Source organism: Pseudorca crassidens, chromosome 3 (genome assembly GCF_039906515.1).
Source record: "Pseudorca crassidens isolate mPseCra1 chromosome 3, mPseCra1.hap1, whole genome shotgun sequence".
NCBI classification, from domain to species: domain Eukaryota; kingdom Metazoa; phylum Chordata; class Mammalia; order Artiodactyla; family Delphinidae; genus Pseudorca; species Pseudorca crassidens.
Genome location: NC_090298.1, coordinates 95,209,340 through 95,224,510, shown reverse-complemented (window position 1 = coordinate 95,224,510; position 15,171 = coordinate 95,209,340). Strand labels below are relative to the sequence as shown.

General features: G+C 42.9%; 1 protein-coding gene across 1 annotated transcript in view; it reads right to left on the bottom strand.

Moving 5' to 3' along the window:
* The window catches only part of LVRN (laeverin), an 86,140-nt gene extending 74,219 nt beyond the window's left edge, over positions 1-11,921 (bottom strand). The window contains exon 1 of the mRNA XM_067731485.1: positions 11,204-11,921. Coding sequence (XP_067587586.1) covers positions 11,204-11,898 — 695 coding nt within the window. The 5' untranslated portion in view covers positions 11,899-11,921. The remainder of the gene's footprint in view (positions 1-11,203) is intronic.
* Between the last annotated feature and the right edge of the window lie 3,250 nt (positions 11,922-15,171).

Sequence of the window (15,171 nt, the reverse complement as noted above, 5' to 3'; positions counted from 1 at the left end):
TACAATTAGGTCTTTAATCCATTTTGAGTTTATTTTTGTGTGTGGTTTTAGGAAGTGTTCTAATTTCATTGTTTTACATGTAGCTGTCTAGTTTTCCCAGCACCACTTATTGAAGAGGCTGTCTTTTCTCCATTGTATATTCTTGCCTCCTTTATCAAAGATAAGGTGACCATATGTGCGTGGGTTTATCTCTGGGCTTTCTATCCTGTTTCATTGATCTATATTTCTGTTTTTGTGCCAGTACCATACCATCTTGATGACTGTAGCTTTGTAGTATAGTCTGAAGTCAGGGAGCCTGATTACTCCAGCTCCGTTTTTTGTTCTCAAGATTGCTTTGGCTATTTGGGGTCTGTTGTGTTTCCATACAAATTGTGAAATTTTTTGTTCCAGTTCTGTGAAAAATGCCATTGCTAGTTTGATAGGGATTGCTTTGGATCTGTAGATTGCTTTAGGTAGTATAGCCATTTTCACAATCTTGATTCTTCCAATCCAAGAACACGGTATATCTCTCCATCTGTTTGTATCATCTTCAATTTCTTTCATCAGTGTCTTATAGTTTTCTACATACAGGTCTTTTGTCTCCTTAGGTAGGTTTATTCCTAGGTATTTTATTCTTTTTGTTGCAATGGTAAATGGGAGTGTTTCCTTAATTTCTCTTTCAGATTTTTCGTCGTTAGTGTATAGGAATGCAAGAGATTTCTGTGCGTTAATTTTGTATCCTGCTACTTTATCAAATTTATTGATTAGCTCTTGTAGTTTTCTGGCAGCATCTTTAGAATTCTCTATGTATAGTATCATGTCATCTGCAAACAGTGATATTACTGTCATGTTTTTAAGTTGTTTTTATGGAGTTAGATCCCATACTTCTCACATCCATCTTATACCGTACATATATCTTGCACACAGTAAATGAAGAGGTACATATTTAAAAATTCTCATAGCTAGTAACGGTATAATATCACCCTAATGAAAGAGACCCCAAAGGTGTGTATTTATTAATTGGGGTTAGTGATTATGAACAACGGTCTCAGGGAAGGCCAAGTTCATCTTGCAAGATGTACTAGTGGAACATGGTCCCCTAATATTCTCAGTAGTGCTGTAACCAATTTTACCCTCAGGAAGATATTTCAGAAAAGGTCTCCTTACATCTTTAAAATGGCCAAAGACAACCTATTAGCCATTCTGTACAGTCTAGGGCCATCTGAGCGACTTGTACTTATCAGGAAAGGAAAGAACACAAGATGTTTTTTATTTCACTTTTCCTAGTACCTCTTTTATCAGGTGACTAATCAGACCTTGATGAACTGAGAAACTGGCCTTTAGCATAAGTATTCTCTGCAATGGTTTCCAAAGGTCAGAAGTAACTGATACAAAATATAGTTTTGGAGTACACTGGTTTATGGAGTCCTTGGTAATAATTGTTTGGAAAGCTTGGATGAATTGGAATGTTATAAGCTCTAGTCATTAGTGTTGGAGGAAACATTTATTTTACATGCAGAATTAATTGTCAAAATTTACTTACCAGAACTCAGATGTGTAAAGCAATCTGTCCTATAACTTCATACTCTGGAACCCATATTCTCACTGATGGTAGAGGAAAAGAACGCAAGCTTGCCAATTACAGGTTACTCATCGTTACTGATTTTAAAGCAGTCTTGTTTGGGGGGATAGTCATTTAAAATCCAAATTCCCTTTCAGGTCTCTTTTATTTCATAAGGGCATGAGAACTAAGAAGCTTTCTCCTACACCCAGATGCCAGACTGGGGAAGGGCAGAGAAGGAGGAGACCTCTTGACAGGAGAGGACATCTTGGATTTGCCATATTGATGTGACTGCATTCTCTTGACTGGTATGACTTGTAAACCATTCCTTCACAACAGTCAAGGCTCAGCAGTTGCCACTGATAACATGGCACTCATCTGGGCTCTTGCTCACATGGCCAGTCCTCTGAGTCTGGCTGCAACTCCCTCTGGACCACACCTTGCACAACCACTCCACAGCATTCACTGCAACACATTTACTTTGATCCCTGGCATGGTGGCCCCTCTTTAGCTCCCTAGTCAATGTTCTTATCCCATGTGCAAAATTCTAGATCCTCTTTGACCTCAAATAGATCACAAGGAAAACATACACAATCCAGGGCCCATTGGCCTAAGCCATTTCTACTCTATGAATTAGAAGCCACCCTGGTTGCAGACCATGCTAACCATAAAGGGAAGAACAAGGATCTTGCTCTGAGATCTTCTTCAGGCACTCTTTTGGTAATTTTGTTGTATCCTCCATTTTCCATTATGTTCTATCCAGTAACAGGTAATGTCAGTGTTTGACAAGATCCAACACCTATTTGTGATTAAAAAGAAAAAAAAAGCAACTCAGAAATACTGTGAATAGAGGGAAACTTCCTCAACTTGATAAGGAACATATACAAAAAACCCTCCACCTAAAATCATACTGAACAGTGAAAGGCTAAAAACTTTCTCCCTAACATTAGGGAAAAAGAATGTCCACACTTACCACTCTTGGTCAACATAGTGCTGGAAATTTCAGCCAGCAAAGTAAGGTAAGAAAAGAAATGGCAAATGGATTGGAATAGTAGAAATAAAACTGTCTTCTGTATGCAGATAACATGATGATCTACATAGAAAATCCCAAGGAATCTATAAAAACAAAACAAAAACTCCTAGATCTTGCAAGTGAGATCACCAAGTCCTAGGACACAAGATAAGCACACAAAACTCACTATTTCTTTGTAGTAGAAACAGATACATAAAAACTAAAATTAAAAATACAATACCATTTACAATTGCTCAAATAAAATTAAATACTTAGGCATAAATCTAATAAAACAGGTATAGGATTTGTATGTTAAAAATGCTAAAATGCTGGTGAAATAGATCAAAGATTTAAATAAATGAACAGATATTCTGTGTTCATGGCCTGGAAAATTCAACATAGTAAAGAAAGGCAAAAAAAGAGTGGAAGACAAAAATGGGAAAAAGAGCGAGGGCAAAAAAATAGAAAAGAGTAACAGATATGATATATATTAATCCATTATATCAATACCAATATCAGAAATGAAAGAGGGGACATCACCACAGATACCATGGACATTCAAAAGATAATAAGGAATACTATGAACTAATTTATGCCCACAAATTTGATACTTTAAATGAAAAGGACCAATCCTTGAAAGATACAATCTGCCAGAACTCACACAAGAAGGAACAATCTGAAAAAGCCTATATCTATTAAAGAAATTGAATCAATAATTAATAACCTTTCAAAACAGAAATCACCAGGCCCAGAGGGGTTCACTGGTAAATTCTACCAAACATTTAAGGAATACCAATTCTCTACAATCACGTTCACAGGATAGAAGCAAAGGGAATACTTCCTAACTCATTCTATGAGGCCAGCATTACCCTAACACCAAAACCAGAACAAAACATTATAAGAAAAGAAAACTACAGGCCAATAGCTCTCCTGAACAGAGACGCAAAAATCCTCAACAAAATATTAGCAAATCAAATCCAACAATGCATAAAAAGAATTACATATCCCGACCAAGTGGAATTTATCCCAGGTATGCAAGACTAGTTCAACATTCAAAAATCAATTAATGTTATCCATCACATCAACAGACTAGATAAGAAAAATCACATGGTCACCCATTAATAGATGCAAAGAAAGCATTTGCCAAGATCCAGCACCCATTTACAATTAAAATTCTCAGTAAAGTAAGAATAGAGGGGGACTGCCTAATCTTAATAAAGGCCATCTACAAGAAAATCTACAGCTAACATCATACTAAATGGTGAGAATTTGAAGCTTTCCACTAAGATCAGGGACAAGGCAAGGATGTCCCCTCTTGCCACTCCTTTTCAACATTGTACTGGAAGTCCTTCCAAATGCAGTAAGTCAAGAAAAGGAAATAAAAGATATATTCATTGGGAAGGAAGAAATAAAACACTCTTATTCACAGATAAGATGATCATCTGTGTTTTCTACAAAATCCAAAAGAATTGACAAAAACCTCCTGGAACTAATAAGCAATTATAGCAAATTTGCAGGATATAAGGTTAATATACAAAAGTCAATTTATTTCGTATATACCAACAGTGAACAAATGGGTTTGAAATTAAAAACATAATGCCATTTACATTAGTGTCCCTAAAAATGAAATACTTAGGTATAAATCTAACAAAATATGTACAAGATTTAGATAAGGAAAAATAGAAAACTCTGATGAATGAAATTTTAAAAAGAACTAAATAAATGGAGAGTTATTCCATATTCATGGATCTGAAGACTCAATATTATCAGCGTATCAGTTCTTCCCAACTTGATCCATTGATTCAGTGCAATCTCATTTAAAATCCTAGCAAGTTAAGTTTATGGATTTGGACAAAATGATTCTAAGGTTTATAGTGAGAGGCAAAAAAACCAGAATACCTAACACAGTATCGAAGGAGAAGAACAAAGCTGGAAGATTTACACTACCTGACTTCAAGACTTACTATAAAGCTAAAATAATCAAGACAGTGTGGTATTGGCAAAAGAATAGACAGATCAAGGGAATAAAATAGAGAGCCAAGAAATAGACCCATAAAAACATAGTCAACTAATCTTTGACAAAGAAGCAAAGGCAATACCATGGAGTAAAGAAAATCTCTTACTGGACACCCACATGCAAAAAAAACCTGAATCTAGACCCAGACCTTATACCCTTCATAAAAATTAACTCATAATGGATCATAGATCTAAATGTAAAATGTAAAATTATAAAACTCCTAGAAGATAACATAGGAGAAAACCTAAATGATCTTGGGTATGGTGATGTCTTTTAAGATAATACACCAAAGACATGATCAATAAAAGAAATAATTGATAAGCTGGATTTCACTAAAATTAAAAAATTCTGCTCTGTCGAAGACAATATAAAGAGAATAAGAGGACAAGCCATAGACTGGCAGAATATATTTGCAAAAGACACATCTGATAAAAGACTGTTATCCAAAATATACAAAGAACTCTTAAAATTCAACAATAAGAAAATAAACACGGACTTCCCTGGTGGTCCAGCGGTAAAGAATCCGCCTCACAATGCAGGGGACGTGGGTTCAATCCCTGGTCAGGGAACTAATATCCCACATGCCGAGGGGCAACTAAGCCTGCATGCCACAACTACTGAGCGTGCCTCAGCTAGAGCCTGTGTGCCACAAACTACAGAGCCCATGCACCCTGGAGCCTGTGCGCCACAACTAGAGAAGAGAAAACCCTCATGCCACAACTAGAGAGAAGCCCATGCACCTCAACAAAGAACCCACATGCTGCAACTAAGACCTGATGCAGCCAAAAATAAATCAAATAAATACATAATAAATCTTAAAACAAACAACTCCATTCTATGTATGTTAACTGAATCACTTTGCTGTACAGCAGAAATTAATAACATTGTAAATCAACTACACTTGAATAAAATAAAATTTAAAAAAAGAAGACAAACAACTCAATTAAAAAATGGACCAAAGACTTCAGCAGATACCTCACCAAAGAAATTATACAGAAAAGCATATGAGAGGATACTTCACATCATATGTCATCAGGGAAATGCAAATTAAAACAATGAGATACTTATTAGAATATAGGCCAAAATCCAGAACACTGACAACATCAAATGCTGACAAGAATATGGAGCAAAAGGAACCCTCATTCATTCCTGATGGGAATACAAAATGGTATATCCACTCTGGAAGACAGTTTGGCAGTATCTTACAAAACTAAACATAAGCTTACCATATGATCCAGCAATTATGTTTCTTGGTATTTACCTAAAGTAGTTGAAAATGGATGTCTACACAAAAACCTGTGCACAGAGTTTATAACAGCTTTTTTCATAATTGTCAAAACTTGGAAGCAGAAAAGATGTCCTTCTGTAGGTGACTAGATAAATAAACTGTGGTACATCCAGACAATAGAATATTATTCAGCACTAAAAAGAAATGAGCTATTGCAACATAAAAAGACATGGAGGAACCTTAAATGCATATTGCTAAGTGAAAGAAGCCACGCTGAAAAGGTGATATACTGTATGATTCCAACTATACGACATATGGAAAAGGCAAAACTATGCAGACGATAAAAAGATCAGTGGTTGCTGGGCAGAGTGGGTGGGTGGGAAGATGAATAGGCAGATAGCAAAGGATTTTTAGAGCAGTGAAAATACTCTGTATGGTATTATAATGATGGCTATAAGTCAGTATATATTTGTCCAAACAGATAGAACGTACACCACCAAAAGTAAACCCTAAGGTAAACTATGAATTTGGGGTGATTATGATGTGCCGATACAGATTCATCCTTAGTTAAAAAAAAGTGCCATTCTAGTGAGTGATATTGATAATGGGGGAGGCTATGCATGTGTGGAGGCAGGGGATATATGAGGAATCTCTCTACTTCCCCCTAAATTTTGTTGTAAACCTAAAACGCCTCCAAAAAAACCCCAACAAAGTCTTTAAAAAAAGAATTCTTAGACATTACACCAAAGGTATGTTCTATAACAAATACCAATAAATTGGACTTCTTTAATATTAAAACTTTTGCTCTCTGAAAACCTGATTAAGAAGATTAAAAGACAAGTTACAGACAGGCAGAATGATATTTGTAAGCCACATATTTCACAATGGACTCAGATGTAGATTATATTAAAAAAAAATCCCAGGACGCCACTGTAAAAAAACCATTCAGCGGGCTTCCCTGGTGGCAGAGTGGTTAAGAATCTGCCTGCCAATGCAGGGGACACCGGTTTGAGTCCTGGTCTGGGAAGATCCCACATGCCGCAGAGCAACTAAGCCCGTGCGCCACAACTACTGAGCCTGCGCTCTAGAGCCCGCAAGCCACAACTACTGAAGCCCACATGCCACAGCTACTGAAGCTTGCATGCCTAGAGCCCATGCATGCTCTGCAAGAGAAGCCACCGCAACGAGAAGCCTGAGGCACCTCAACGAAGAGTAGTCCCCACTCGCCGCAACTAGAGAAAGACTGCTCACAGCAATGAAGACCCAATGCAGCCAAATAAATAAATATAAAATAAAAAAACAATTCAATTAGAAAATGGAAAAAAGACATGAAGAGACATTTCATTGAAGTGATATACATACAGATGGCAAATAAGCATGAAAAGATGTTTATCGCAGCAATTGTTAAAATATGTAAATTTCCAAACCCCACTCAAAATTCACTGCTCTGGAAAGTTTTTGCTTTTAAAATTTTTTAAATTGTGGAAAATATTGGGTTGGCCAAAGAGTTCCTTTGGGTTTTTCCATAACATCTTATGGAAAAACATGAACGAAAATTTTGACCAACCCAATACACAAAACATAAAATTCATCATCTTAACCATTTTTAAGTATAACGTTGAGTGATGTTAAGTACATTCACATTGTTGTACAACCAGTCTCCAGAACTCTTTTTATCTTGCAAAACTAAAACTCTGTACTCATTAAACAAAAACTCCCCACTCGGGACTTCCCTGGTGGCGCAGTGGTTGAGAATCCACCTGCCAATGCAGGGGATATGGGTTCGATCCCTGGTCCGGGAGGATCCCACATGCCACGGAGCAACTAAGTCTGTGTGCCACAACTACTGAGCCTGCACTCTAGAGCCTGCGAGCCACAACTACTGAGCCCATGTGTCACAACTACTGAAGCCTGTGCGCCTAGAGCCCATGTTCCACAACAAGAGAAGCCAGCACAATGAGAAGGCCACACACTGCAACGAAGAGTTGCCCCTGCTCGCCGCAACTAAAGCCCGCACACAGCAATAAAGACCCAATACAGCAAAAAAACTCTTCACTCCCCCAGCCCCTAGCAACCACAATTCTGCTTTATGTCCCTATAAATTTGACTACTTTAGATCCCTTATATAATGTCCCCGAGATTCATCTGTGTAGTAGCATATGTCAGAATTTCCTTCCTTTTTAAGGCTGAATAATATTCCATTGTATGTATAGACCACATTTTGTGTCTTCCCTTCATCCATCAGTGGACATTTGGGTTGCTTCCACCTTGTAGCTATTGTGAATAGTGTTGCTATGAATATCGGTGTACTGATCTGGAATTTCTGAGGGTGTGCCCCTGGAATCTACATGTTTAATAAGCTCCTTTAGTGTTTCTGATGCACATTAAAGTGTGAACCACTACTCTAATGCAGGATTTTCCAAAGTATAGATGGAGAGGGATTTTTGGTAGCCCTCAGACAGACTATTACATAGATCAGACTCACACATGATAAAGTCAGTCCTTTCAGTTTTATGAATCATTCTGATTAGGTCAAGAGAAAGCATTGCTTTGGTGTTATTTATCTTGAACATCTAATTCTAATTTCCCTTTTTTAAGAAAGAGAGAGCAGCCTTCAGATTCAAAGCCTTCAGATCTTTCAGCAGACAATAATGATAGCTAGAACTTATTAACAATGTTTTGTTTTTGTTGTATTAGTCTGTGCCATTCCTTTCTATAAATTTCAAATGGTTTTCCGTCTATAATAATGGTATAGAGTTGCTTTTCAATAAAGCTACTTAACATTTTTGTTTAAATCAAGTAACTTTTTTAGCAAATAATATGGCCACAGATATTGAATATGGCAAAATCTGAAAATAGTCATATGCCAGTGAATGAAGTTTGGGAAATACTGCTTAGAGGGACATTAACATTTGGATCTTGCTCTCAACTTTCCACACATGGAAGATGCACATGTCCAAGGTATCCAGTAGATGGCTCCTATATGGCAGAAATGTGAAGTCACCTGTCAGGTAGAGAAAGGCTGAGCACAGGTAGAAAGCATCCCCCGCAACCTCTGAAGCTAGCAAATCGTAACCTAAACCTTAGAAGTGTCAAATAGTGATGCTCTTTGTATTTTCTGGATTGACCTTCTTTCTCTCTTCCGTTAGAGTTGAGTAAAATTATTTAAAAACATTAGCCTGTCTGGACTGTGATTAGAGACCATCAAAGAACAGAAGTAAACGTGTTCCAACCACTGCAGCTGGAAATTACAGACACCCCAAGAAAAATGTGAAAACATTGGGCAATTTCTCTGCATATAGAAATCTTCTTAGAATCGTATCTACCAGGAATGTGGCAGCTTCCACGTTTAGATAACAGGATAATTTTACCCCAAGCTAATGATAGTAGCCATCACCGCACAGATTATATGCCAGTCACGGTGCCCCCCTTCCCACTTAATTCTCACAACATTCTAAAGGTTGACACTTATTACGTCTATTCCATGAATGAGGTAACAAACTCAGAGAGGTGAAGAGACTGGCTCAAGTGACACAGCTCAAACTCAAGCCTGCTGGGCTTCCAAAATCTGCCTCATCACAAGTCATCATTTTGTTCAGGTTCTTTGTGACCTTGGCTTCAAGCTCAGCTGCAGGTTTCTCTTCTTCCTGGTTTCAGAAGCAGAGACTCAGAAGAACAACTTCCAGGCGACAGCTCCTCTCAAGATGCCACAGTTCTGGGGCTCCACCTAGGTCTATGAACATCTGTAGGACTTTATTAAATTTTCTGCTTATTTGAATTTGAAAGCTCTCAAAATATGGTTTCTAGTTACTACTAGAGTTGGCAGCACAATAGAAAAATGGAAAGGGACTTTCATTTCCCGTGTTTGCTAGGGCAGTTTGTCCAGGCCAAAGACCCATTAAGACAGGAAGAAGGAAGAGATGGTGAAGAGATGAAGATTTGCTAACTGACAGCAGAAAACACTGTCAGGTAGCTGTGCAAAAAAGCATCCTTTTCTCCCCCTCTGAAAAATCCTGCACCTTAACAATACACAGTTATTTCAAAAGGTTTCCACAGCCCATAAGTCCAGTAACACATTATACTCATGAGAAACTTTTCAAAACTGTTTCTCAGGTATTGATGCATTTTTGAGAGAAAAATCAAGCATACTGTCCTTAAAAACAAAAGTTACAGATTACGCTTCCACTTAGGCCAGCTTATTAAACTTATTTTAAACCCCTGAAGTTTTGAAAATAGTGCAGGAGAAGAGTTAGGGGGTAATTTAGTGGGTTTCTTTCCCTCAGAGAACATCTGAGAACATTTTCTCTAATAATAAAGGGCAAAGTACATGCAGTTGTGTAAACCGCAAAGGCTCCACCACTGCATGAGCGAAGCAGGAGCTCACCAGTTTGAAAAAAGAAAAAAAAAAGACCATTTCCCTAGCGCTCGCCGGGGGTCAGTAATGTGGTCCCAGAGCGTGGAAAGAGGCAATTCTTGGGCTGGAAACATTCCGTGTGGGAGACACTATCGCAAACGAGTGTAAAGAGAACACATGTACACTATGTGAGCCTGCAGACTCAGAGCGGAGGTCCCTTGTCATCGCTTTTACTTTTTTTTTTTTTTGAATCCCGAAACTCTGGCACATAGCCGGTCAAAGAGCGGGGAGGGGAGGGGATGCCGCTGCTCACCCGCAAAACGACACGCGGGGCCCGGGCAGGGGGTGGGAGGGCAGGAATGAAAGGGGATTCTGAAGTTTTGGAGAACCTTAGCAAAAAGAAAAAACTATGGAAACTAACAGCCGCGACGTAGGTCTATTTGTTGCAAGAGCAGCACTTACGGAGCGCCCAGGCAAAAGAGAACACGAAAAGCGCAGAGAGGCGCTGGGGAGAAACCGCAGAGCGGCAACGGTGCTCTACCCCCGTGCTTCTCCAACTCTAACGCGGGTGAATCACCCGAGGAGCTCCGGTAAACGCATATTCGGATCCCCTTGGTCGAGGGTGGGGCTTAAGAGTCTGCATTTCTAACAACCTCCCAGATGTTACGTTGGTACCGCGGACCAGCAACTCAAAGTTTTTGACCAAACTTTGAGTAGCGAGGGGTTTGCTCGTTGCCCTAAGTAAATTCTGGGTTAGAGGACAAAGGGGTTCTCTGAAGAGGAAAATAAACTTTTGGGGCAGCAGCGACCTTAAAAGGGGCAACGATAGAAACGAACTGGATGGGCAGGGATGGGGCTGAAACCTGGCCAAAGGAAGAGGGAAAGGGAGGAAGGAGGCGCTCACCCTCTGACTCTAAAAGAAAACGTCGCGAAGGATGGGGTGGGTTTCTTTGCGAAGGGCAGGAGACGCGCACCTAAGCACCTGAACCCGCAGTCTGCGCGCGGGGAATGCGGGGCGGGGGCCGAGGAGGCCAGGGCCGGCCTGCCCTTACCTGCGCTCACCCTGGTCCGTGTAGAGATTGAGGAAGAGTCCCTCCCTGGTGTCCTGGTACACCGGGCCGGAGAAGCTGAGCTGCAGCTCATAGCGGCTCCCGGGCTGCAGGGCTTCGCCGAGCTCTAGCACCATGTACTGCATGTCCAACGCGAACCACACCTCGTCCACCAGCACGCGGCCCACGGTGGCGTCTCCGGCGTCCGGGGACAGTGGTCCCCGCACCTCGGCGCTTTCACAGTCCAGGAAGAGGCTGTGAAGCAGCAGCCGCGCCGTGGCCGCGACGCAGCGCACGGTGATGTTCACGCGGCCAGTGAAGCGCAACGCCGGCGCCGAGAGCTCTTCTGGCCTCAGACGGGGCCACAGCTCCAGCTCATAGTGCAGCGGCACGAGCCAGGGCGGCAGGCGCAGCTGGTCCCAGGGTCCCGGCGGTCGCCAGTTGCGCGGGGTGGGCGCCACCTCCGTCTCCAGAGTGGGGCCGGGCTTCGGGGTCCGCGCCGGCTCCTGCCTGCCTGGCGGGGAGGACGCGGCGTGCGGGCCCCCGCGGTCGTGAAGCTCCGACGGCGGGACGCGCGCGCAGTGGCCGTACAGGGCGGCGAGTACGGCCAGCGCCAGCAGGAGCACGGCAGCCAGCCCGGCCAGCAGCAGGGCTACCACGCGGCTCACGTAGAAGCCGGAGCTGGAAGGGGGTCCCATGGCCGCAGCCCGGGGCTGGGGGTGAGGTGAGAGCCCGGCGGCGGCGGCGGCGGCGGCGGCGGCGGCTCAGACCCCCGGCCTGGGTGCTCAGTGATGGGACCCCCGCCCCTCCTCTCTTGTACCGTCCCTCCCTCCTCCTCGAGGAGCCTGGGAGACAGGAGAGAGCTGTTGGGACCTCGGCTTCCCCTCCCAGCTAATCAGATCCAGGTCCCTGCCTACCCACCCCCGCCCCCGCCAGGGCCTGGGGAAGAGGCGGACCTGGAGCAACTGAGCGCGCGCCCCTTTGGGTCTGAAGGGAAAGACCTCGCAGAGGAGCTTCCAGAGTAGGCGCAGGGAGGGGACGGTAGGACCAAACTCGAATTTGGGCACCTCCGACGGGGGTGGGTATTTGGATTCACGGAATCTGTTGGGCGTGACCCGGTGCGGTTTCGGGTGTTGTCGGAAAAGAGACAGGTACAGAGCACCCTCGACTCCTTGACTGTAGTGATGAGCTGCGGGCTGCACGCTTGCCGGCCACTACCTAGGGATTCGTGCGCTAGGGGCTGGGGTGAGGGCTTACGAACCGGGACTTTGGGGCACATGCTTTGAAATGAACCTGCTAGGGACAGCCGCGCTGTCTGAACTAACTTCCGGAGCCAAATTTTTGCCCTAAATTCGCCTCCTGCATAAGCTCGGGCCTCGCGCGGCCCAGGCAACAAGTGCGAGGCTGGAAACAGGGTCAGGGGTGTCCCGGAGCCTTTTCCGAGCTTGGGAAGTGGAGCTGGAAGACGGGACGACAAAAAACCGGAGAGCGTGGCGTCTGCGTCTCCAGGTGATGGAGAGTGGAGGGCCGCTTTACCTTGGGAAGGGGCACGGCGGGAAGCCGCCTCTTAGATCCGCAACTGCCGGGGATGGGGTTTCCAGTCCTGGGGCAGTGTCTGGCTCTCCGCACCCCTGCCCGGGAAAAAAGGATGCCCTCCTTTGGAAACCTACTGGTTTCAAGCACAGAGAATAATACAGTCCGGTGGCCAGCCTTTTCCACTAGGAAACCGCTGTCTGGAACTCATCTCCCAGGCGGTGCCCTAGTCGGGCGAGGTCTTTGGCATCCTCGGCATCTGTTTGCTATTTATCGGATACTTCTGGGAGAGTTCCGCGTCCTGTGAGCCGAGTTCCCAGTCTGCAAGCATGCACTCGAGTGAATTGAGAATGGCTTTGCAAATACTCAGGAGGTGCTGGGGAAGAGGGAGGGGAGGTGATTAAAGATCCTGCTGCTGGTCGATGATTTATTTGAGGGTATCCCGTCTTTAGACTCCTTCCGTTTTTTTCAGAATGAAGAGAATTTTTCCGTCGCAGCCATAAAATGGTCTTCGCTTTTCTGCTTGGAACTGTTATCTCCATTCCAATGAGGAAACCCTTCCACCTGAGGTCAGAGACAGGGTAAACGAAAGTGATTCTCCTGGGAGATGTGATCTTCCCAGTTCCTCGAACTGAAATTAATCACATTAACAAAAAGACTTCTGGAACAAGACAGGGAGGAGAAAGGAGACTTAACACCAGGCTCATGCAGATGGTTGTGCTGTAATCTGTGGACCAGTCTCTCTTTTTTTTTTTTTTTTTGCGGTACGCGGGCCTCTCACTGTTGTGGCCTCTCCCGTTGCGGAGCACAGGCTCCAGACGCACAGGCTCAGCGGCCATGGCTCATGGGCCCAACCGCTCCGCGGCATGTGGGATCCTCCCGGACTGGGGCACGAACCCGTGTCCCCTGCATCGGCAGGTAGACTCTCAACCACTGCGCCACCAGGGAAGCCCTGGACCAGTCTCTTGATTACAGGTTTGGTTTGCTTTCTTCAGAAATGGAACAATCATATTTTAAAATAATTATGACCACATGCATCACTCTCAGAAGATTCTGGGTAGAGCTGAGGGAGGAGAAGCTCTTTTCGTTTCCCTCTACAGGACCTACCACCAGTCAGACTGTCAGAATTGTGAGCTACTGAGGTAGCAGGGCCCTCTGGGTGTAGGTCATTGCCAGATGGGGATTACCACAGATATGGAGCTAATTAATTATTGGCCTTACCACTCCCTGGACAATTTCTTGAAGGATTTTGATGGATTCCAGACTTCCAAGGAAAGGTTAAAAAACAAAGGAAAGAGAAGAAAGGAAATGGAAAGAAAAGGAAGGAAAAGAAAAGGACTCAGTAACAAAACTACTAGAGGTGTCCCTCCCTTCAATTTTAAATTAAAAACTCTACTGAAAAGTGTATACGTGGATCTGATTATTTAATTCCATTTCTCCAATATCATTAAAGAAATAGAGATTGGCTACCACACAAAAAGTTTCAAAGCGATAAAACCACATTAAATGGTTGAACAATTTAAATATCTTATTAAAGGGAAAATATTTCTGATAAATCATTAATGTCACTCAAAAGAAGTTGCAAAATAACATACTGGTTGAGTCATGCTTATGTTAATAATTTTTAAAGAGCTAGAAAATACTCTTATATGAAATATTTGACATCTCAGTGAAAGAGTAGTTCTGGGACACAGATCAGTTGCCGGGAAAACGTCTCTAGAAAATTAAAAAGAAAAAAAAGTTTTAATGAGTTGCTCACTCTTCAGATCAGCTAAAGCAGTGATGCTCAACTGGGGAGAATCACTTTTGGTGCCCCCTTCTCTGGATATTTGGCAATGTTTAGAGACATTTTGTTGTCACAATGTTGCAGGAGTGGTGCTACTGGTACCTAGTGAGTGGAGGCCAGGGTATTGCTAGATGTCCTACAATGCACAGGACAGCCTCCTACAACAAAGAAGTACCCCACCCAAAATGTCATCAGTGCTGCCCTTCAGAAATCCTAAGCTAAACAATAATCCAAGCCTTTTATATGCTACCCAGGGGAAACTTCTCCTTGGTATCTTGTGTTGCTATTTACTTTTGTTATTTATGCTTATTCTTTGGCATGTCTATTATTTTTCCACCTTTTTTTTTCTTGGTATTTATTATAAACCTCTGTAACACTTTGCTATCCCCCTTGGGCCACATGACCTAATTTTTATTTTCCTTTTTTCTTCATTTACTTTGAAATTTTAATTTTTTTTTTTTTTTTTTTTTTTGCAGTACGCAGGCCTCTCACTGTTGTGGCCTCTCCCGTTGTGGAGCACAGGCTCCGCACGCGCAGGCTCAGCAGCCATGGCTCACGGGCCCAGCCGCTCTGCGGCATGAGGGATCTTCCCGGACCGGGACACGAACCCGTGTCCCTGCATCGACAGGCCGACTCTCAACTACTGCGCCAC